General features: G+C 41.9%; 1 protein-coding gene across 4 annotated transcripts in view; it reads right to left on the bottom strand.

Moving 5' to 3' along the window:
* CUNH1orf21 (chromosome unknown C1orf21 homolog) overlaps window positions 1–25,232 on the bottom strand; it is a 214,703-nt gene that overhangs the window by 7,634 nt on the left and 181,837 nt on the right. For all 4 annotated transcript variants that reach the window (XM_035010645.1, XM_035010644.1, XM_035010647.1 and 1 more), the window contains 2 exons: window positions 21,471–21,547; window positions 13,057–13,117 (listed from right to left, as the gene is read on the bottom strand). In XM_035010645.1, coding sequence (XP_034866536.1) covers window positions 13,057–13,117; window positions 21,471–21,547 — 138 coding nt within the window. The remainder of the gene's footprint in view (window positions 1–13,056; window positions 13,118–21,470; window positions 21,548–25,232) is intronic.

The raw sequence follows: 25,232 nt of genomic DNA, 5'->3' as shown, positions 1-25,232 counted from the left end.
TTTGGACAAGGCAATTGCAATTTTATGTTTTGATTAAAAAATGTGCACCTGGACAGCTAAATTTTAAGTGTCAATCTAATGCAAGTGTAATAGGAACACCAGCTGTCCCTTTTTAAAAAAAATTTAATTCCAGTATAGTTAACATACAGTGTTATATTAGTTTTAGGTATACAATGTAGTGATTCAGGAATTCTATACATTACTCAGTGCTCATCATGAAAAGTGTACTCTTAATCTCCACCACCTATTTCACCCATTCCCCCCACCGCCCGCCCCTCTGGTAACCATCTGTTTGTTCTCTATAGTTAACAGTCTGTTTTTGGGTTTGTCTCCTTTTTTTTTTCTTTGTTCATTTGTTTTGTTTCTAAATTCCACATATGAGTGGAGTCATATGGTATTTGTCTTTCTCTGACTGACTTATTTCGCTTAGCATTATACTTTCTAGATCCATCCATGTTGTTGCAAATGGCAAGATTCCATTCTTTTTTATGGCTGAGTCATATTCCATTGTGGATATATACACATATATACACACCACATCTTCTTTGTCCACTCATCTGTCCATGGACATTTGGGCTGCTTCCATATCTTGGCTATCGTAAATAATGCTACAATAAACATAGGGGTATATATAGCTTTTCAAATTAGTGTTTTCGTGTTCTTTGGGTGGATACCCAGTAGTGCAATTACTAGATCATATGGTAGTTCTACTTTTAATTTTTTGGGGAACCTCCATACTGTCTCCACCGTGTCTGCACCAGTTTGCATTCCCAGTCTGGTTCTCTTTTTATAATATTCATCCAGGAGTCTTAAACTCAGTCTTGGCTGTTGTCACAAAGTTCTGATTAAAAACCTCACAGGTACTGCAAAGGGGCCAGATAACTAAATATTTTAGGGAAGACTCTCATGTTCGTAGAAAGCAAACATTAAGTTTTGTAACGGAGGCTCATTATGGAAATTTTTTTTTTTTTTTTTTAAATTCATGAGAGACAGAGCGAGAGAGAAAGCCACAGGGAGAAGCAGGCTCCCAAGGATCAGGGAGCCCGATGTGGGACTCGATCCCAGGACCCTGAGATCATGACCTGAGCCGAAGGCAGACGCTTAACCATCTGAGCCACCCAGGCGCCCTGGAAGTTTGTTTTAATGAGGCTTATTTCTGTCTCAAACTGCGAGCTACATTTGTCATAAAGCAGGCTCTTGTTTGCTGACTGACCAAAGGAAGCATTCAGTCTCCTCTCCTTTACCTCTCTGGATGACACCAGGAACCACCGTTTGTTTCTGGCCTGTGCATTATTTTGATTCTCCTACTTCCTGTCTGCTTCCTTTGTATGATTCATCTTCCTCCTCTCTCTTCCTAATCGTAGGCATCCTGAGTTTCAGTTTCTTGACATAGTTTTGCCTCCTGGATCGACTGCTATCCTGCACTGTGGCTTTCAGGGTGCCCAAGAACACCCCGATTAAGGAAACACAGCCGCTGTGGCTGTATCTTGGCGCAGAAACTTAATGGGGCCACATCCTTGCTCTGCCCACCTAACACCTCTTATTCCCCTGACCTTTGCCTCCGGGCATCACCATCCAGAGGCAACCTCAGATCCAAATTTCCATGGGAATCTGGACATTTAAAAGCTCTGTCCCTGAACCAGGAATACAGGGGCAGGAGAGCTATATGCCACAGCTTGAGCATCTGTGAATGATGAGCCGGAATCCAGAACACCCATGATGTGGAGGCGGGAGGCAGGAAAAGAGAGGAAAAGTGGAATGAAGGCCCCGCCCCATCCTCCGCCTGCGGGGCAGCGGGCCCAAAGCAGGCGCCCTCCACCCCGTCCTCGGGGCTGGAAGTGGCAGGCTGTCTTCCGTCAGCGCTCCAGCAGCATTTTCACTAACAGTCCAACAACAATTTCTAACCACAGTTTTGAGGAAATGCCAAAGAAAAGCAAAAATAATTAGCTGCGCTGTTCAAGTCTCCTCCTCCGACTTACTTCATTAGAAAAATCAGTCAAGGCATTAATGGCCATCTCTGTTTCTAATGAGCTTTATTCTAATTAGACTCACGCGTTATTATTTCGGTTGGAAAAGGGTCTCGTTTGTAAAGAGCAACAGGAGCGTGACAGCTTGTGAAGGCTTCTTTGACCAGACAGAGGCACAATCGCCATGATAACAGCACCAGGGACAACAGTCCCAGTATACTGAGCTTTTCATTTCCAAGAGAGAGCACATATTGACTACGCGGCTTTAAAACCCTCATGACGTGTTTATTATACCCGAATCCTCATTCTACAAACAAAAAGGAAGGTATTTTAGAAGCTTTTTTTTTTTTTTTAAAGGTTTTATTTATTTATTTGACAGAGAGAGACACAGTGAGAGCAGGATCACAAGCAGGAGGAGAGGGAGAGGGAGAGGGAGAGGGAGAAACAGGCTTCCCACCGAGCAGGGAGCCCGATGCGGGGCTCGATCCCAGGACCCTGGGATCATGACCTGAGCCGAAGGCAGACGCTTAACGACTGAGCCACCCAGGCGCCCCTATTTTAGAAACTTTAAGGCACATATTTCTCAAGCTTTATCTGACACTGGCACTCAGATGACTTCAATGATGCTCCTTCTCCCTGCCCCCCCCCTCCACCCCAGGAAGTGAGCAGGAATGAGGATAAAGGTGGGAGGTTCCTATCTCTAGGCCATAGTGAACTGATGTCAGAGGCAGGAGTTGGCAACCTTCTCTGTGAAGGGCCAAACAGTAAATATTTTAAGCTTTGCATTGCAGACGGTCTCTGTTGCCACTCAGCTCTGCTGTTGGAAGCATGAAGGCAGCCATAGATAAAAGGAGAAGAATGAGCCTGGCTGTGTTCCAATAAAACTTTCTTTGTGGACACCAAAATTGGAATTTCACGTAATTTTTCACATGTCAGAAAATATATTCTGTTTTTTGCTTTTCCCAACCATTGAAACACGTAAAAACCATTCTTGTTTCATGAGCTGGATTTGGCTCATGGACCATAGTTTGCCCACCCCTGTTGCAGAGAAAAGAATTACCATCAGTGGGTTCAGAGGTCAACATGTCAAGGGTTTGGCCCTCTTCCTAGAAGCTCATGCAACAGAGATAGTTTCCATCTTGAGAGAAATGTCTCTCAAGGTGGGGTCAGAGTTCTCTTCTAAAATGTCATTTTTATAAAATTGTTCTTATTTTACAAACAAGAAAACCATCAATCAAAATCAAGTTTTCCTACAATCTACCTAATTGGACAGTTTCCAAGTTTCATTTAAATCTCTGTCCATATATCTGTCATTTTTATATAGTTTCAATCCTATGACAGACACATTTTTTTCCACTTAATGTTATCTTATAAAGTTTTTCCCTGTTGTAACCGATTCCTTCTAATGATAAATAGATATAACATAAATTTTTGTGGAATTCTTTGTGGAAGATTTCCAGGCCATTTGATGGACTTAATTCAAAGGGATATCTTAATCTACTCTCAGGTATAAGAGTTAAGATTTAAATACCACCCCCTCACCCCCAGGCCAGGTCAACCTACTTGGTAGATTGAGCCTTGCGGGTCCCCTCTAAGGTTCAGTTCCTCTAGGACATGAAGCCTCATGTGTCTCCTCTAGGATTCACTTCCTCTAGACATGAAGTCTCCTCTAGGGTTCACTTCCTCTAGGACATGAAGCCTCATGGCTTCTCTGGGGTTCACCTCCTTCAGGACAATGGCTGTAGCAAGTTTGGGATTTCAATCCATATGCCTCTTGGCAAAGACGTGTTTTCCAGACAGACTTTTTAGAGCTCTTTGTTCAGAACTAATTGCTTATACCCTAGAATGTACACTGAACACGGTTGGAGATTGGGTGAGACTAAGTACCCACTTCCTTTCCTTATAGTTTTTAACTGAGAACAGTCAGAAGGAGTCAGATGGGAATTAGCTCTCCTGCTAGGTTAGGGAACCCAGCAGGCCCTTCTCATCACCACCCCCTGTCCCACCCCCAAGGCCCTATGGATGGTTGACTGACTCAGCCAGGTGTATGTGGACAGAATGGAGGATGTTGGGTTTGCCCCTCTTACTGCTCATAAGCTAGCAGACTAGAGAGGAGGAAGTGTGAAAGGTTGGTTCCTTTTCTTCCTCTCCACAGAGAGGAGCAACCTTGTCTGCGCGATCAGTGCTCACCATCCCTTCCCTTTCTCTTTGCTTTCAGAACAGAAAGCACATGCATCCGGCCAGGAAGAGGACCACAGCTCCTGATGGGAGGTCCCTGCCTATAAAAGGTAGAGAAGAGTGGAGTAGCCATATAGGATGGGGAGAAAGCCCAAAGGGCAATGAGGAGTGGGTGTCCTGGGCCCCGGGATGGGGAGAGCATGTCCATGTGGCTTCCTTCCTCATCCAGGACATGGCTAAGGTGGCCAACCTGCACACTAAAAGAGAAGGGAAAGCAGGTCCATGGGACTTCATTATGGATCCTGAGGGGCCTACTGGCCTGATGAACCCAACACATTTCCTGGGAATGAGCACTCTACAAGGATGACAACTGAGGGGGGTCCAGAGGACACATGACAGGCTGAGGCAAGCCGAAGTGACTGGATTTGTGGGGACTATTTAGCCTAATGGGAAGCTCTGATTAAATTAAGGATTGCCTCATATTTGGCCAACTGGCCAATATGAATAACAATCAACAGAAGTCAACTACATCTCTGGTCATGACTATCAGAATCCTTGGGAATAATGATTCAAAGGAAATCTAAAAAAGGACCGTTTCAGGTGACTTAGAGCATTTCTCAGTGCCTGTATATTACTGCTTGTTGGTTGTCTTCCACCAAACTGCATACGCTGGGATGCTGTGGAAAGTGTGAGCAAGACTCGTGACCACTATTTAATCTGCTTTTTCCCACTAGACATTTTGTCATAAACATTGTCCTGTTTTCATAGACTTCTGTTAATCTTGAGAAATTTAAAAGGTACAGAAAAGTAAAAAGAATGTAACAAAGACTGTATTTCTATCACTTGGACATAAGAAGCAGTGATATTTTGTAACATCTGCTTCTAGCTGCTGCCCTCCCTGATGAAATTGCTGTCCCAGTCCCCATTCCCCTGTCCCCAGGCACAACAATGGTCATGGGTTTAGTAGGCGGCCTCCCAGCTCATTTTTGATACTCTAACATTCATATTTTTACTCTATCGAATAAACTATGCTTTACGTGTATATGCATGTTTAAATATATAACAGATATAAACACATCCATATATAAATATATCATATAAAAATATACCATATCAATGTGTGCATACACACGTGTATACGTCTATCAGTGCATATGGCATATAGACAGTACTTCATAAATACTTGCTGAATGTCCATCCCTAAACAACGTACAGCATTTTTACATTTTTTAATTGGGATGGTATCATACAATTTTTATCATTCTGCATATTCCCTTGTTCATGTAATAATATGGTTTCAAATCTATACAGTCCATGTGTATATATATATATACATATATATATACACACACACACACACACACACCTGATTCATTTCCTTTAACTGCTGTATAATATTCCACTGCAGATTCCTACAGTTTCATCTACTCATTCCTCCACAGGTAGACACTTAGGCTGCTTCGGGGGCCTTTCCCTTTGCTATCAAACACAGAATGTTTCAGTAAATTTTATTGTATAGATGTAAACGAATTTCAAGGATACCGACCCAGAAGTTTCATCGATGATTTTATTGGTTTGTATTAATAGTACTTCTTTATATATTCCAGCTATAGATCCTTTCGATGTTTTAAGTGTTGCAAATATATTCTGAACTAGTTTACTAGAAACTCTGCATTTGGGAATTACGAGGCTCATGAATAAGGGAGACACTGACCCATGACAGTCACCCGGCTCCTTGTGTCAATTTTCAGTTTGTTAAGAACCCAGAAGGGAGGCAGGATATGATTAAATGTCTCCAAACCTCCAACAACCAATTTTGGGAATATGAGTTTAAAGAATTTTGGTACTCCTCTTTTGAATCTATGTAGGAAAATGGGATTAAATGAGGGCAATCTAGAATTATCTGCTCCAAGAATGCTTTTTCTAGGAATGAAACAGAATATGTCTCCACTCAACAGAACTTCAAAGAGAGGAATAAGTATCCATTAATAACAAGATTATCTCAGAATAAAACTTTCAAGAAATGTACAGAACATAATATGCTTCGTAATTCCTTCCCAAATGATATAAATGGGCATGTGTCATTCTTTGCTACAGAGGAATTGCTTAGTGGGAATTTCAAAGAGTTGGGGGCAATCGATAAGATATTCTCTAAAGTTCCTCTCAACTCGAAATTTTATGCTTCTAAATTAGACGTTCCCTAAAGGCAAAAACCCAACTTTTAAATTATGCACCTTCTATGGCCCCTGGCTCATTTCTGTGTCCAGAGAACACATCCCAGTTATGCTCATTAAATGAATCAAAAGAAGTCAGTTTTACTGTTTTAATGATTTTGGGGGAGATCCCCTTTCCTAACTTTTTTTGTTTTTGTTGTTGTCACAAGCCTTTTGAGGCTGGTATTGCTATTTGTAAAAGTGTGTTTTAAAAAATCTACAAGAGTTAAAAAAGAATGAACCCTCTAAACATGAAAAATCTATATAGGGATCCAGCTCTACCCAGGCCACTGACTCACTGACTCGTTCTGTAATCACAGCTCAAAAGCTAGTGCAAGGTTATTGAATGGTGCTAAAAATGTTCACATGAATCTAATTCCTTAACATGTTTATACCACACAGGAGGGAGGCAGGTCAGGGCACACTGGCAAAGAATCCTCTTCCAATACTCAACCTATAAGGAGACATCTGTACCACAGGAAGGCACTTTTGCTGGAGCAAAATTCAAGCTGTTAAGTTCTGCATTTTTAGTTTCAATTTTTGCCCCCTCAAAACCCACCTCCCCTCAGTCTCTACAAATGGCCTTGATGATAAGGATACAAACAACTTCAAGCATGTCCAACGGACCAAACCCTCCGCTAGACTCTGGTGAATTAGCTCTAATTTCCCAGACAAGTTGGTATTGTTATGCAAATTTGTCGAAGAGGAGCCAGAGTATCAGAAAGGTCTAACAATCAGCCTGGGGCCACACAGCTACAACTGGAGCTGGTTCTCAGATCTGGCCCGGGGTTGGAAGCAAGGCTCTTTGTCTTCCTCTGTGCTGCTTCTTTCCTTGACTTCTCTCAATGCAGGTCTTGGCTCTGCACCTGCTAGCTACTTATTGTGCTGTTCTTTGTTAAGAGCACCTCCTATCTTGCTGAGCCCTCTACTGTAGGAGGCTGCCTGACCATACCTCCTTCCTTTGTATGCTTTCGCTTCTGCTAAGCCCCACGGTCTTATTTGTACCATTCCCTCATTCAACAAGTGTGCTAAGCATCTCTTCTGTCCTAGGCCCTGTGCTAGGTTCTGGGGAAGCAAAGACAAATGATTCCCAAAGACAAATCTTAGCCCAGAGGGTTAAGACAACGCCCATGGCTGCCAAACGCAAAGAATGGAAAGGCCATGCAGACGAAGGGAAACAGCCCAGGAAGAGGATGGGAAGGAGAAACTGAATGGGAACAAGGGAATGGCCCACACCAGCATCACTGTCTCTGCTCGGAGTGGTACCTTGGGCTGCCCTCCCTTGCCTAACTACTGCACCATGGCAAAATGACACCATTCACTGGTTGTGCCCCACATTACTGTCGGCCACACTTCATTCATAAAAACGGTAGGGCTCTTATTTGCATTCATGTACTGCATCGTTCTGGAATCTGAACTCTTCTCTGCTGCTCCCTAAAGAGCCCGGCTGATAGTGCCTCAAGAATTCTCAGAAAATCAAGCCCTCCAGAAAAAAGAAAGCAAGCAGAGACCGAGTGTTTCATTTCTTTCAGGCTCGTTGCCTGCTTTATCTTCCTTGGCCGCACCATCTATTCCTATCAGCTACCTTAGCATCTTAGCCACACGCTTTGCCAGTGGTTCCTACACCAGTGTTATCATCATGACTATTCAGTAGGGAGAAAAACAAAACAGGACTGAGTCCCATCCTTACCCTTGTAACTACAGCTTTAATTTGGCTGATGAATGAGGAAAGGTACACACAGGAGAGAGGGAAGGCAAGGCAGGGGGGTGGAGGGCAAGGGGACACAGGAAGGGTCTGGTTATTAGCAAGGCCATACTATGCTTACTGTGGAACACAAAACTGTTTAATGAAATGATATTTCATTTCCAGCCCACTTGCAAAATATACATGCCAGCAGGAGCCTCTCTCCACCAGTGTTGAGGGCTGTTGAGGGCCTTGGCTGTTGTTAAAAGTGAAAAGCAAGAAGGGAGGCACACCCTATGATTTCCTCTGCACACACACGCAGGCTGTGTAACATTCCTTAGGATTTGATACAACAGTCCCATGTTTCTCTTCCCTAGTGGGCACTGAGGAGGCCTTCAAACAGGCGCCCAGAGAGTAAAACCTATCATCAGCTGCATCTGCCACACATTGTATCTGATTCTATAGCAACTCTGAAGTTACATAGTCCCCTACAGGGGTAGTTTATATATAGAACCAAACATCATGGTTCATAAATTACATGCTAGTCACTCTCTTCACCAGGTGAAAAGCAAACACCTTCTGATCTCCAACACATTGATTCAAGACATGGTTCAGACTGAGCTGATGTAATATTACGAGGAAGAGCCCTTGAAATAAATTTATAAATGCAGATATGCTCTTTCTCACCAGCTAGGTTAGTTCTGGGGCCAAGGGAATCAGGCCACTGCAGGAATGCAAACATTTTCTAAGTGTAAATGATTTTTTTAATAGATGTACAGGTCTATTGATGAACAAACGTCCTTTAAAATCAGCCGATTTTAAATCCAGAGCTGCTCTTTCTCATACATTTCCTCAAAAGGTTATAATGAATAATTCCATTCAACAGTGACAGAATCTCAAGCTCGTACAGGAATAAGCGAGATGATACAGTAGGTGTGCTGGTCGCTCATCCTCAGGGGGTGAAGTACTATCAGCTACTTTTGAGAGGAAGGAAGGGCAGTAAGAAAAGGAGAATGGGTTTGTGTGGCGTTTCCTAGTCTTTAAAACCAGAGATCTATATGGATCATTGCTAGTAAGGTTCACGGGTGCAGATAGCCCCCTGGATCAGAGGGAAGCAGCACATCAATGAAATGCCATCATAAAGAAATCCACAGGTTCTTGGCCTGGGGCCCAGGGACAGGCTCCAGGGAATTATCAAACCCTGACATTTTACTTAAGGAATTTGTGTATATGATATGTGCATTTTTATAGGGAGAGTCTCTATAACTTTTATAAGATTCCAAAAAGATGCTCACGGCTTAACAAAGCTTACAAAGTCTTGCTTGAGAAAAACTAATCAGATGCAAATGGCACTGTACTGAGACATTCTTTATTTAATATTAAGAGCTGTCTTGGGACGTCTGGATGGCTCAGTCTGTTAAGTTTCTGCCTTCTTCAGCTCAGGTCATACTCCAATTGAATATCTGAGTAAAACATAATGAGGTAAAAGTAAACGAAGTGCTCCTATTGTGTCATAGGAATTTTACTCTCCACAAAGGAAATGCAGAAGTAAATCAAATAGAGGTTATAAAGTTCTTTGGAACTCTCATTGCTCTCCTGACCAAAGCTCTCCCAGATGCAGCTCAGTGTCCTGGCCTTCTAGATGCCAGCGCAGTGGAAATGGTACCAAGTGTCCAGGAAGCTGTCCTGGCTGCCTGGTTAATGGGACCTCAAGTTTCAACACCTGACCCAACAAACACTTGTGTTCGGTACAGGAGGACCTGGCTCCCGGTGACGACGGGAGGGCAGGGGGGTGTGGGGAGAAGGGGGTGATGGATGAAGGGTTCCAATCAGTAAAACATTGTGAAAGAAACATTGTGAAAGAAACTTACTTTTAAAATTGAGCTCCTCAAGGCCAGGGACTGTTACCTACATATTTTGTATCCCAAATTTCCTATCTATTTTCTATCCTGCATAACTATCTGGTACTCAGTAAGTGGTAAGTAAGTTTTTTAAAGGCATTTTTGCTACTTGCTTTCCTTTGCCATCATTAACTTGTTAGAAAATGCTGGTCCAGCTGAAGGTGCAAACTAGAGCCGTCCAACTTAAGTTCCACTGTAAATATGAGACCATCTAACAGTCTTTATACTATACTTTCTTTATACTAATGGTACTTTTACATGTCTCTTGAGAGCGACAGAGATTTCTTTTGGTGTCGAGAGTTGAAGGGTAAATTGAAACCATGTCCTACAGACATTCAATAAATATAAAGGAAGAATCAAGGAAGGGCAGATTTAAATCTCTGCACATTCAGTCAATTTTGCTTCTTAGCAATTGAAGGAAGAAAAAGGAATCCCTGGACATTTCTGAGAGATTAAATCTCAAAACTCAAGCCCTCTTAGAATGACTCCAATTTTCAGCATGAAGCTCTTGAGGTGTTTTTGGTTTTTAAAGATTTATTTATTTATTTGAGAGAGAGAGAGAGAATGCACAGAGCAGGGAGGGGCAGAGGGAGAGAGAGTCTGAAGCTGACTCTGTGCTCAGGGTGGAGCCCGATGTGGGGCTCGATCTTACAACCCCGAGATCATGACCTGAACTGAAACCAAGAGCTGGATGCTTAACTGACTGTGCCAGCCAGGTGCCCCTGTTTTTTGCTTTTTAAAATCAACCCTATAAAACCTAAAGAATAGATCTGAGTCGCATTTATGGTTGTCCTCAGGCTAGCTTGGACTAAAGAAATATTTAGCAATGGTGGAAAGTCAGGAAAATAATTTGTAAGAATCCACTTCCAATCTTGGTTATATAAAATATAGTGAAGATTATATTAAGTCAAATGCATATATTAAGAAGGAACATTTTAATCTTAGAGGCTCAATGGTGAAATAATACACAGAACAGCATGTTCAAAATATTCAGAAAGATGAACTTTAGATAAGAGGGAAGAAACAGGAAAGCCTGGTTCAGACCGAATAGAAAATTCCCCTAGAAATCTGTAACTGGGTGCATGTCACAGATTACATAACAGCTCTTCGAACATAAATGTATTCCATAGTGGGAATACTGTTTATGTTGAATCTACAAATGCTCCTTTGTCCAGGGAAGGTTCCATCCAACAGATGATCAAGTTATAAACTTTGCTTTCGTTGTGTTAGACACATCATACTCTATACCCTGGATACAAAAGGAAGAAGGGAAGTCGGATTTCAGATGTGAACAATGAATTCCAGTTTTGAGTAAAAGGAGGTAGAATTTAAATTATGGAAACACACCAGGAAGGGATTAGATCATCTTAAATGCCTTGTCAGGGTTTGTAACTTTTGGTTAAAAAGATACTTACTATTCAGGTTTCAACTTTTACAGACTAACTCTGACTACTAAGAAGATCTTTTTATTGCCATGCAGCCCAAACAAACTGAGAAAGAAAAGGTCTTCACCATTACAGTGGGAAAAAAAATATTTATTTTTTTGCCTTTCTTTACTAAAACAAATGTTATTGACAAGTTGAACAGCTTTTGAACGAATACGTGAAACTTGGTAATTATTCCTAGATGAAGTTTTCAATCTAAAAAGTCATATGTAAGCCAGGATGTCACTTAAAAAAAAAAAGGGGCACCCGAGTGGCTTAGCCTCTGACTCTTGGTTTTGGCTCAGGTCATGATCTCACGGTGGTGAGACTGAGCCCTGAGTTGGGCTCAGCCCTGGGTGTGGAGCCTGCTTGAGATTCTTTCTCTCTCTCTCTCTCTCCCCCTCTGCCCCTTCACTCTCCCTCTCTAAAAATAAAATAAAATAAAATAAATTATATGCAAAGGAGTATTTATGCATAGCCAAGTAATACTGTAGGTTAAAGTTCCATTCTAATTCATCATCCATCTCTACCTTTCACATTGGCAATATATGTGGTCCTTTAATGGTGCATTAGAAGATTGCACAACTATTCTTTAAGGAGGTCCACTTCAGAATGAGGTCTGCTGCTAAAATACTGATGAATTTAAGCCCTACATATTTTCCATTGAGTGATATATGTCATAACTTAGGAATTCATGAAGGAATGCTCAGATAAAAGTGCCACAAAAAGTAAAAAATAAATAAAAATTAAAATGGAAAAAACTTCAAAGGCAAAACTGGCCCATGATGCCTTAATCATAGTTGTGCTATGTTCTGAATTTAGAATTTTACTCTTCTTCAGAACAGGGTTTTCAAATGGTAATACTCAGATTTGTAACTGTAGTATTTAAAATTCACCCCCTGCAGTGATGAATTTAAATTCTACAAGTATGTAAGTAAGCCTTTAATTCTTACCATATTCCATACTTCATTCAGTTGATCAGCATATGGCACTCTGAGATCCTAAGTATGGGTTCAATTTCCACACAGATCTTCCTGTCAATGTAAAATCCCCACGCTCTTAGAGAAGCAACTTGGGAGGGAAGCAACTGCTTTGGGGTCAGGCAGATGTGGGCCGGAATTCCAACTTGACCACTAGTGGCCTTGCAAACCTTGGTAAGTTATTCAAGTATTCTGAGCCTTAGTTTCCTTGTCTGTAAAATGCAGATGATACCTGTCTCTGAGCCATTTCCCTGCGGTGGGTATTGACTGCAACACGCATGCGATGTTTGTACAGAACTCACAGCAGCATCAGGCATATAGTGGACACTCCCTAGGTTTTGACAGACACTAACGACCTTCTTGCTTGCCGTCTCAAGTGAGAGCAGGGTATCGGGTGCAGACAATGTGCAGGGATAGCAATGTTCTGTCTCTAGGCAAAGGCTCTTACTAGTCTCTATTTGGCCCTACACGTGTTAATTAATGATCAACAAGCCTAGGATCTTGGGTGCTGCTCTAGGATACATTAAACATTGTCATAGTCACATTTTTTTTTTTTTTTGGTGTGAGGGGTGACTTTTATTTTAACTCTCTACCCATCCCCTTACAAGAACAGCTTTGTAACACAGAAATCAGAATATTATTACCTTCACTCATGAGGCAGTGAGCATATTTCCCTTGAAACAAGTAGTTCATTTATTTTACTTCTTACCTTTTCAATTTTTTCATCCAGCATTCTGAAGAATTCTTGTTGGCTTTCAGAGATGTGCATGCTAAAAAAACAAGGAATAGTTAAGTGCATTATTTCAACGTTTTCTTCAACCAGCTCCCTCAAATGAAAACCACTGAGTCCCCAAACTTTGAAGCAGACATTTATATATTACCGACTATTCCAGTGAACAGTCTAAGTCATATTAAGGATAAATGCCATTCCAGTAATTCCTATAAATGTGTTTCATTATAGTCTATCAGTTCCTATGATTTAAGGTATACAATTTCCTTCCAATGTACACATATCATTTATAGTGATGTTACTGGGAGGTATGTGTCAATTTTTTTCTTCAGATACACATTTGTGATTAAAAAAAAAAAAAGCACAGACAAGCATTCCATGGCATATTTCAAACCTGTGTATAACTGTGAAAAGAAAATTTATCCAAGTTATTTTGTGGAAATGTGTATTTTACAAAGACTGTCATCATCAGCATGGTATTCAGCCGACCGTGTAGCTATGGGCAAAGAACTTGACATTGCCCCTGAACCCTTTGTGCAGTGGTGAAAGCCAATGCACCTCTTTGGAAGTGAGATCCCATGGAATGTGGGATAGAGGCAGGGGGCATATGTGAGTAGCACTTGTCCTGTGTGTTTGCTTGTCTAATGCTATTTGACTGCACACTTAGTGAGACCGACATGGGTGCTGGGGACAAAACATCAGAAGGTAAAGGAGAGCGGAGAAGAATCACAGATGGGAAGGGCATGGGGAGGAAAGGGTCTTGGTGGCAACGTGGTCTTAATGATAGTAATTTCCACGCAACAAACAGGTGCAGATGGTCCAAGGAGGTTCAGGACGCTGGGCTAAGAGACACATCGCATAGTGCCCCTTTCTAGAGCTCGGTTGTTGCAGTGGTTGCGCATGGAAGGAGGGGAGGCTCTGCAAGTCTAGGTGTGGGGGGCAGCCCACCTGACCTACCCTTAGCATTCTGCCTCACCCTTTAGGGGCCACAGAGAATGGCCCAAGAGACCCCAAACCCTTCAGGCCTCCAAGGACAGATAATGGGGCTCGAATGTTTTTCCCTGTGTGTAAAACCAAGATTTAACATTGGGAGCACCATGACATCAGCTCTGATATAAAAGGAAAATGATAAACTATCTGATATCAGCAATCAACTTTCACATGCATCATGTAATTTTTCCTGTCCTTTATGTGATAATTCAAGTGAGGTAAATGTCCTGTTTCAGAAAAAGGTCCTCTCTTGTTGCAGGTTAGAAAGGCAGGCCAGAATCTGGGATGATGAGAATATATTAAAACAGTCTCCTCTCTTTCTCTGGCTGGGCAGAAAAGCCACTTTTGCATACCTGAGTTTTTCCAGATTCCCCATGGTTTTACTTCTTTAAGTGCCAAAACAATTTTTATTTGAGCCGCTTTGGATGTAAATCTTCTAAACTTTAATACAGGATCTATCACAAACATTATTTAACTTTCACTTAATGACTAGAGGCCACTCCCATGATCTTAAATCACAATCCCCCTCTGTAATACTGGGACACCCCCTAGAGCCTCTGAGATGGGGAGAGCTGTCTCTCCTTAAGCAAGGTGGCCTGAAACTACGGGCTTTTGTTCTCTGCCTGCTTTGAACTTTTCCCCTTATTTCCTCTTGTCAAAGAAGGTATTGGTTCTCTTTCAGTTTCCTTCCCAGCTGCTACTTCTCTACTCCATGCTTAGCAAATCCAAGTCTGTTAGAGTTGTGTCTAAAGTTAGTGTAAACAGGCTCTGAGGGAGAGCTTGGCGGGGGGATGGTTCTTGTGAGTGGGGAACAGGCATATTCTGGCAGTCATTGTGACTGCTCAGACACATTCTGGGCATCCTCCCTGTTCCTGACCACGCTCTCAGCAAATGAGGTTGCTGGACAGCTCTGGGTCCCAGATAGAAAAGGCGTGAAGACATATAGATATAGATATTCCTTAATATAGATAACCACGCATGCACGCACACATATATCTTAATACAGATAACCATGTATATATTAGTTTCCTTAGGAAATTCCAAGAGACCTCATAAAAATGGCATGTTTAGGGGCGCCTGGGTGGCTCAGTTGGTTAAGCGACTGCCTTCGGCTCAGGTCATGATCCTGGAGTCCCTGGATCGAGTCCTGCATCGGGCTCCCTACTCGGCGGGGAGTCTGCTTCTCCCTCTGACCCTCCTCCCTCTCATGCTCTCTGTCTCTCATTCTCTCTGTCTCAAATAAATAAATAAAATCTAACAAAAAAAAAAATGGAATGTTTAGGATTTGAGGTACACGGTGGAAACTTTTAGGGTAGAGTTTTTAACATATATTGCCTTGCAAATAACAGAAGGGCAGTAAATATTTACTCAATTGACTAAGCGTACCTATTTTAATTCATGTGATGCATGACTCCTCACAGAGGCAGTTCAGTAGGTTGGCATGGGTGAGGTGCAGGCCTCAGATTTCTCATTTCTAAAACCATTAGGCTGGTCTCTGAGGTCCCTTCCAGCACTGATATTCTAGGATTACTACTAACTTCCATTAACTGCTTAATTGAACTATCACAACATGAAAACAGGCATGCTTGGTTAGTATTCACACATATGCATACTAGACTAACAAAATGATTAGTCTTAAGTAAAAGTGATTCTGCAAATGTGTCTGCCATCTCTGGGATGAAGAATGCAGAGCTCAGGGGCGCTTGGCTGGCTCAGTCAGAGGAGCGTCCGACTCTTGGTCTCGGGGTCGTGAGTTAGAGCCCCACATTGGGTAGAGAGATTACATAAATAAATAAATAAAATTTAAAAAAGAATGCAGAGCTCCGGGGTCCATATCAGGAGCTTGATGCCAAGGGTAATGGTGAGGACTTTAAGATGCATACATAGTAAGCCAGCACAAAAATCTTAGTGGTTCCAGCTTTGGGTAGTTTTAACTACATACTTTCTACCCATTAAAAAAAAAAAAAAAAAAAGGAATTCCTTGATTAAAGCAAACTGAACAAAAGCCCCTTAACCCAGAAATAATTAGTCAAGACAGGGTATCTGCAACCCCACCTGAATCCTGAACCAAACAGTAGCCTCACTCTGGGGCAGCGGGTACGATGGCTGGGAGGCAAACTCTACCATTTTCATTTTCATGTGTGCCCTCTGAGAAACAATTCTAACCAAACCTAGGCCACTGGCTTTCAGTTGGTGCATCTCTACCATCATACCGCGCTGATAGAGAAATGCTGCCTGCTTTCTCCTTGGGTAAGAGCATCAGGACATCCCTACCCGCCTCTGTCTCATTTCAAAACCTACCAAGACGCGTCTTCCGCCAGACCGACTCACTATCTTGCCACACACAGTATGTGGACGGTGTTAGCCAGAAAAGACTAATGGAAGGGTGACTTATTTATTATCAAATCCTGACGCACCAAATGAGCTCCTTCTGATAAGCTCCACTGTCCCCGTCAGAACAAGGGCCTGCGTGAGGCCATCTTCAGGGTGGTGTGACCCACAAGCACGACGCTCACTTGGCTCATCTCTGTCCTCTGTGGATTCATTTCACAGACAAGCCCCGAAGGCCCTTCCACAGGGGCAGAGGCAGCACTGTTACTCTGGGGGAGTGAATAAATCACGAAGTCGCCCCATCTGCACCGACTGCTGCCTAGATAAACACGGATGTTCTCTCCTCGTGTGGGATCTCCATCAACACGATGGCATTAATATTCGTTTTTACCTTCAAGAGTCCGAACTGCACCGTGAGAAACAGTCCGTAGGTAACAGCCCCCTCCTTAAACCCTTTCTGATGCACACTTTGGTGACCATCCATGGGGAGGGAGGAAAAAAGCACACTGGCCTTTCTAGTTTTCCTCAAGATAATAGAAACGGATAATTAAATTGTTTATGATTCAGTTTATAAAGTACGAATATTTGATGCTAAGATTAATTAGATCTAAAAATATTTTATAAAAGCCTGTATGCTGGCACTTGATTCAGCTGATAAAACTTAACAATCTCAGTAATTCCAATTTCTCTCCCTGCACTCAGCTGAGCGGAAAACACAATGCTCCCCAGCACTTCCTGTGCCCCCAGCTGGCGCTGGCTGAGCCCTTGTGAGTCAACCCTGAGTCATCCAAAGCTCTTCTGACTATGATTCCTCGGCTTCATGACACGAGGGATGACAACAGTATGGAATCCTAATGACGAGTAATCAAAGGAATGAAAAAGGTGGGCAAAATGAGCTTGAGAGCTAAAAGGTATACGGCTTTCATTTTCAGTGACTTAAAAAGTTTCCCCTTATAATAAAAACCTAAGCCACAAAAGTATCAGAAGGCAAGGCCCTGACTCCCTAATACTTCACCTGCAAAAATAAAATGCCATCACTCAGGGAGTTCTGGCAAATCTTGGCCTGAACACAGTTCTTTCTTTCATAATTATCATCACCATTGCTCAACTGGACGTTGGGAAGTGGCTTAATCCTAATCCTCACATCATGGCACACCCTTGCTAGCAGTTCATGCATGGCTCACTTTTATTTAGTCAAATACAGTATAATAAGCATCCACAAAACCAAAACAAAAAACAAAAGCCAGGACCTGGACAACAACCTAGAGCTACCTTACTTCCTACCCAGGCGTGTGTTTCCCCAAACTCAAGGGCACCAACATGCCCTCCCCCCTTTTATAGAGCTTTACTGCATATGTGCTTTATAAAGCAGATGATTTATTTAGTTGTTTTTAACTTTACAAAGAGTGCATCATGCTCTGTGTAATCTTTCAGGACCTACTCTTTTCTTCTGGTATTGTATTGCTCAGGTCCATCCAGTGTTATGTGTTGCTACAGTGCATTTGTTTTAATTGCTAATATTCCACTGTGTGAAAGCAGTGAGGTTCTTTACCCAATTTCCTGTTAAAGGGCATTTGGGCTGTTTCTAACTGTTAAGACATTCTTTTTTTTTTTTAAGGTTTTATTTATTTGACAGAGAGAGAGAGGGAGAGAGAGAGCACAAGCAGGGGGAGTGGGAGAGGGAGAAGCAGGCTTCCCGCAGAGCAGGGAGCCTGATGTGGGGCTCGATCCCAGGACTCTGGGATCACGACCTGAGCCGAAGGCAGATGCTTAACCGAATGAGTCACCCAGATGCCCCTAACTGTTAAGGCATTCTTAACAAGCATCAGACACTGTGATAGACACTGGGCGTACATTATTTCATTTAATCCCCAGCCCTAGGAGAGAGGATTTTTCTCCTCTATTTTAATCTGAGAAAACTGAAGCCCAATGACACTGCGCTGAGATCATAAAGTAAGAATGGGCTCTGCATGTTATATCAAATGAAGGTGTGAGGACTATCTGCCTTTTATTACCTATCTACCTTTATTATTACTAAATCTCCTGTTATCACATATGGGATTGCCCTTCCACTTCTGGAGAAAAGAAACTCATTACCTTGTTTTATACACTGCAGAATAAATAATAGTTTCCCTGATCCTCTGTGTCAGTAAGGAGGAAAAGTACCACTCCTCATGGCCTTCCAGGAAGATTTCATAGTTGAATTCCTGTAACCTAAGGTTCTGACTCATAGTTTAAAACACACACACACACACACACACAAACACCAGAGGATTTTCTTCCTAATTTAAATGTAAACACATGAGCCAGTTTAATCAACCTCTCTGAAAGCCCCAGCATAGGCCGGTCTGCAAAGCATCTGCTTCAATGTGTCTATGTCTAAGTTCCGTAAGTATTTATTTACACTGAAGGAAAAAAGAAATTCTCTTTAATGCAACCCCTCCTTAGAACTCAGAGATAAGGGAAACATTTAAAAATAGCATATATTGGGTGCCTGGGTGGCTCAGTTGGTTAAGCGACTGCCTTCGGCTCAGGTCATGATCCTGGAGTCCCGGGATCGAGTCCCGCATCGGGCTCCCTGCTCGGCAGGGAGTCTGCTTCTCCCTCTGACCCTCCCCCCTCTCATGTGCTCTCTCTATCTCATTCTCTCTCAAATAAATAAATAAATAAAATCTTTAAAAAAAATAAAAAATAAATAAAAAAATAAATAAAAAAAAATAAAAATAGCATATATTGGGGGCGCCTGGGTGGCTCAGTTGGTTGAGCGTCTGCCTTCGGCTCAGGTCATGATCCCAGGGTCCTGGGATTGAGCCCCGCATCGGGCTCTCTGCTCAGCACGGAGCCTGTTTATCCTTCTCCCTCTGCTTGCTACTCCCCCCGCTTGTGCTCTCTCTGTCAAACAAATAAATAAAATCTTAAAAAAAATTTAAAAAATAGCATATATTGAATGGCTTGAATGAAAAGATGACTTCATTCTATCATCAGATACCTGCTGTCCCTCAAAGGCAGATAAAATTAGTGTAGATGAAAGTGGCTACCAGTGAAGTGGATGCGGGAGGTTGTGATTACGGCATCACGTGTCCCTAAGGGTGCAAAATTCGGTTTTACCATCCCACTGTCAATGTAAATGGTAAGTGGATTTTAAAATGTCCAGTTTTCTTTGAAAGTAAACAATTAAATCTCTGAGCTCACCACCCTGTAGAGTCCTAACCACCTACAGCACCACCAAAGACACCGAGCCAGGGTAAAGTGATTGGCTGGACCTCGGTTATTTTTGTCTCCATTTCCTGGGAAGAACCAGACGTAACACAACTTGTGCTTATGACTGGGATGGAACTACTATTAAATAGATGTAATAGGTTTATTTGGGGGGGTGGGTGTGACGATCAGCTGCACTAGTAAGAACTAGGGAATTTGTTCTTATTTAGGTGGAACCCCACAAAAGAGATTTGTAGCCTCGGGAAAACAGAGCCTCTTTGAAGGAAAGGGGCGATAGCTTCAAAGTCACACAAAGGGCGTTTCACTGCCAAGGTAGATTCAGTTCTAGAACAATCTAGAAAAATACTCATTCTTCTCTCCAACTTTTTAATCGTGCAATGCATAACAAAATGTACCATGTTATTTGTACAGTTTTAAATAATAACAATGAAAGGAACACCCATGTAATCACCACTCAGGTTAACAAACAGAATCCCTGGTCCCACTGTCTTCCATCCAGTGAGAAAGAACCACTCTTCTAAGTTTAATGCCTTTTCATGTCCTCGCTCGTCTTTATCGTTTTATGACATACATATATAACCTATTGATTAGTTCTGCCTGTTTTTTTTTGAACTTTATATAAATGACTACATGCAGGCAGGTGCTAGTATTTCCTTACTGCACAGCCTTACTCTCGTGACCGTCCTCCATCTTGACATATGCAGGCATAGGTCATTCACTTTCACTGATGTGTAGAATTCCTAGCTTAAGAATATGCCACATTTTTTGGTCATCCACTATATTTCTGAAGGACATTCAGGTTTTGCCTTCAAGAGCTTTACGAGTTCATGTAAACAGTGCTGCTATGGACCCATCAACCATGTCTGGGGCACACATGCGTGAGGGTTTTCTAGGCTAATACACCTGAGAGGGGAGTTGCTTGTGGGCAAGGTACGTCCAGGTACAATTTTATTAGAAAATACAAATTGTTGGGGCGCCTGGGTGGCTCAGTTGGTTAAGCGACTGCCTTCAGCTCAGGTCATGATCCTGGAGTCCCGGGATCGAGTCCCACATCGGGCTCCCTGCTCAGCGGGGGGTCTGCTTCTCCCTCTGACCCTCTCCCCTCTCGTGCTCTCTATCTCTCATTCTCTCTCTCAAATAAATAAATAAAATCTTAAAAAAAAAAAAAAAGAAAATACAAATTGTTTTCCAAAGTAATTGTACTGGCTTATATTTCCGCTGGGGTGAAGAGTGCCTGTTGTTCAACATCCTGGTCAACCATCTGTACCACCAGACTTTCTAAATTTTGCCCATCTCGTGGTGCGAAATGGTATTTTCCCTAGACATTATTAGCTCTTCAAGTTTCCTCTGTGGTGAAATGGTTGTTCACATCTTTAGCCTCTTTTTCTATGAGCTCTCTGTTTTGTACTTACTGATTTATAGAATTACTTTACATAACCTGGAAACCCAACTATTGTCCATTATATGCACTGTAGATAAATTCCACCATTTCCTTTTACTCCCCTACAGTAAATTTTGATAAATGGAATTTCTTAATTTTAATGCAGTCATATTAATGAATCATTTTTCTTAAGATCTGCATCTTTTGTGACTTATTCAAAATTCTTCCCTACCCCATAGTCATAAAGATATTCCCCTTTATTTTCTTCTAACTGATCTGAAATGTCAGTTCTGTCATTTATTATGGGTCTGTTTTGGGACTCTCTATGCTGTTCCATTAGACCAAACCACGCTGTCTCAATTCACTGAAGCTTTACAATACATCTTGGTTAGCTGGCAGGCAAAACTGAGCTCACTCTGAAAACATTATTAGCTTTAAAAACAACATAAGGAAAATAAGAACTAGAACTTACTTTGCTCTGGGTTGATGGACTAATCCTGGAATCTCTTTATTAGTTTTAAGTCTTACATTTGAACTGGCACTTTTTTCCTGAAAAACATAAAACACACATGTAATAGACAAGGTGAGAATCAGCAATTAAGCAGTGGCATGAACTGTCATCATGGAAATGTTAGATTTGTTTGAGACCCTCCACAGCTGACCACTTCACAAGGGCAAAAAATCCTGCAAAGAGGTTATACTGTAAGGTAAAACTGCCCAAGCATTTTAACAGGGAACACTGTCAGGAAAAGAGAAGTTAGCTTTATAACAGCTATAAGTATTTTTAAGAAATTATGTGCAACTAATATTTGATGTTTAGGTGTTTTTAGGAAAAATTAGTAAGAGAATCAAGGAACAGAAGATTCTAGTGCCAAAGAACAGCAGTAGTGTAATTACAGACGTTGTTTATGTGCTCAGGTTAACTGTTCAATGCAGTGCATTTTGTTTATAAAAGACAACTGCGGTTATTGAGACATGAAGTTTGCATGAGGCCCTCGCAGTGACAGAGACAAGAACATGATTAACAATAACTAATTTATTCCACCCATAACAAATACTGAGATTGAATTCAATTGAATTAATAACATTCAATACTAACTTATATTCAAGAAGCACTTCTTTGGCTTTTAGTCTGATCTGATTTCTTATCCCCAGTTTACCAGCCTCACGGGAAAGAAACATTCTCAAATCTTAAAATGCAAGTATATTGGGACACTTGGGTAGCTAAATCGGTCAAGCGTCTGCCTTTGGCTCAAGTCATGATCTCAGGGTCCTGGGATCGAGCCCCATGTCAAGCTTCTTGCTCAGTGGGGAGTCTGTTTCTCCCTCTGCCCTCTGCCCCCCCACCCCTGCTGCTTGTGCTCTCTCTCTCAAATAAATAAATAAAATCTTTTTTAAAAAATGCAAGTATATCAGTAGGTATACTATCTCAATAATAGTACTGCTCTGTATTTATACAACACTATCTTTGAAAAATATTTAGGATGCTTTATAATTTGCTATGACAACACATCCCCGAAATGAAAGGACAGACTATTCTAAACCTGTTTATAACAGGTGACTATATCCACTCAAGGAACCTGATGTGTAGCGATAATTAAAGACCCAGGGGAGGGCAAGGAATAAAGACTCCTGTGGGCCAACCCACTGCTCTTACCACATGCAGAGTGATGTGGGATGGTGCATAAAGCAGATGGTCCCCAAATGAACTCTTTTGAGAGTTCCCATTTCTCTCAGGACAGCAGAAGCCATTTAAATCAGTGAAACTCCAATGATTTACATGCTGTGGTTGTTTGCTATTTACCATTAAACGTGAGCTTATCTGTATAACATCAGGACTCCAAAATACAGGGTAATTTTTGTTTGTGATCTTCCAGGAAAAGAAACAATCGTTAGGATTCTTTTGCGGTCTATCTTACCTTCTTTGCCCCACACTAACCTGAAGAGTATTTTCATACACTTTTAAAAGGCATAAAATATATACTGCTCCTTCTGCTGACACAGCCAGGGAACAACAGATGAACCACCTTAGCTTTCACAAAGCAGCTCCAGGAGGGCTAGGCTTTACCAGTGGGGACTCCGAGCCTCGGTGGGACCTGCCTGGCACTTCATGGGAGTTACACATCGTATACTGGTAGCACGAATGAACAAGGTCAACAAATGATGAACTTCTTTTTAACAGTGAGAGATAAAAATAGCTTTAATGTAGTCTCTCTGAAGAACTGCAGAGGTAGGTTCCAAGTTAGTCATTTTTTCCCCCTTAAACTACCTGTCTGCTTGGATTAAGCACCGAAAATGGACACAGGACAGAGCCCTACACTTTTCCCCTATTCACATAATTTCCCAAACGCTGAGCCTAAATGCTACACTATAATTTTGTTATTTATTTTTTGAGACACTGTAATTGTAAACATTGCTGAGGCATGAACGACGCCTCTAATTCTATGACTGTAAACGATACACAATCGTATTCTGCTTATAGTCAATGTATTAAACGGTACCCTTCACAATGACATTGCTTCTCCGCATCTTCCTTAAAAATACATTGTGTGGTTGCTAGGGAGAGAAGGAAACCCCAAACAACAGGGCTCAATGGATGGGGCTGGGGGGGAGGAGGGGGCGGGGACACTCAGGTCCTGAACAAGCCATCCCTCTGCGCATGCGCACAGGTGCGCACTGCCAGGAAGTGGGAGGACCAAAGCTTCGGCAGAGGCACTGGGGGAATGTCACCTTCAGATTTCCCAGTTATAAAAAAGAAAAAAGAAAGTATGTATAATTACAGAGAGATTTCTTTTGATTATGTATGTATGATGTATTTATTTTTACAAATTACCATTCACCAAGATCTTAATATCAATGATCACTTACTATATAGGTCGGGCATTATTCTAAGTGATTTCCATATAGTAACTCATTTTAATATTCACAAATATTCACATATATTAACTCATTCTTTTTTTTTTAAAGATTTTATTTATTTATTTGAGAGAGAGAGAATGAGAGACAGAGAGCATGAGAGGGAGGAGGGTCAGAGGGAGAAGCAGACCCCCCGCCGAGCAGGGAGCCCGATGCGGGACTCGATCCCGGGACTCCAGGATCATGACCTGAGCCAAAGGCAGTCGCTTAACCGACTGAGCCACCCAGGCACCCCTCATTCTTTTTTTTTTTTAATATTTTATTTATTTATTTGACAGAGAGAGAGCGAGAGCAGGAACACAAGCAGCGGGAGTGGGAGAGGGAGAAGCTGGCTTCCTGCCGAGCAGGGAGCCCGATGTGGGACTCAATCCCAGGACCCTGGGATCATGACCTGAGCCGAAGGCAGACGCTTAACGACTGAGCCACCCAGGCGCCCTACCAACTCATTCTTACATCCACAATACCTCTCTGAGATAGGTACCATTTTTATTCCCCTTGTATAGATGAGAAAGCTGAGGCATCGAGAGGTGAAGTATTTTCTTGAGACCATACAGGTGATAAGTGATAGTGGTGGGATTTCGACCAAAGCCGAATGGCCCCAGAGTCCTTGCTATTAGCCACTAGGCCAGCAGTTCTCAAATGCTCTAGTATCAAGACCCCTTTGCCCATATTATACAAATTTTGACACATTTCCTTGTAGAATATGAAAAAAAATCATATTTGTTAAAATTCACCATCAATCTCATTAGGAAAATCTTGACAGAAGCTGTCAAGCTCATGGTAGTATAAAATTTTCCAGAATTCTAATTTTGGTTTAACATTTGAATTTTATGACTGGCAACACATACTGCCAATTGTTTTCTTTGAAGTGACAGGTTCTCTTCATTCTTTTTTTTTTTTTTTAAGATTTTATTTATTTGACAGAGAGAGACACAGCGAGAGAGGGAACACAAGCAGGGGGAGTGGGAGAGGGAGAAGCAGGCTTCCCGCTGAGCAGGGAGCCCGATGCGGGGCTCGATCCCAGGAACCTGGGATCATGACCCGACCCGAAGGCAGATGCTTAACGAATGAGCCACCCAGGCACCCCTCTCTTCATTCATTCTTGAGACAATGTTTGCAAAATACCCAAGCCTGAATATTCATAACTTATCTGTCAGGCATTTTCTTCTCTAAAGTAGAGATGGTATTCCATAAAAACAACCATGAGTTCAGCCTGCAACTCCATCGACTGAACAAGTACTTTTCCTTCAAATAACCATCTTACCTGGGTGTGCAGAAGAAATGCCTTATGTATGCCTCTTTCCCATTTTATCACATA

Source organism: Mirounga leonina, unplaced genomic scaffold, assembly GCF_011800145.1.
Source record: "Mirounga leonina isolate KUSES-001 unplaced genomic scaffold, KU_Mleo_1.0 Mir_154, whole genome shotgun sequence".
NCBI classification, from domain to species: Eukaryota; Metazoa; Chordata; class Mammalia; order Carnivora; family Phocidae; genus Mirounga; species Mirounga leonina.
Note: the sequence above shows the minus strand (reverse complement) of the source record. Positions and strands in the feature narration are given on the sequence as shown.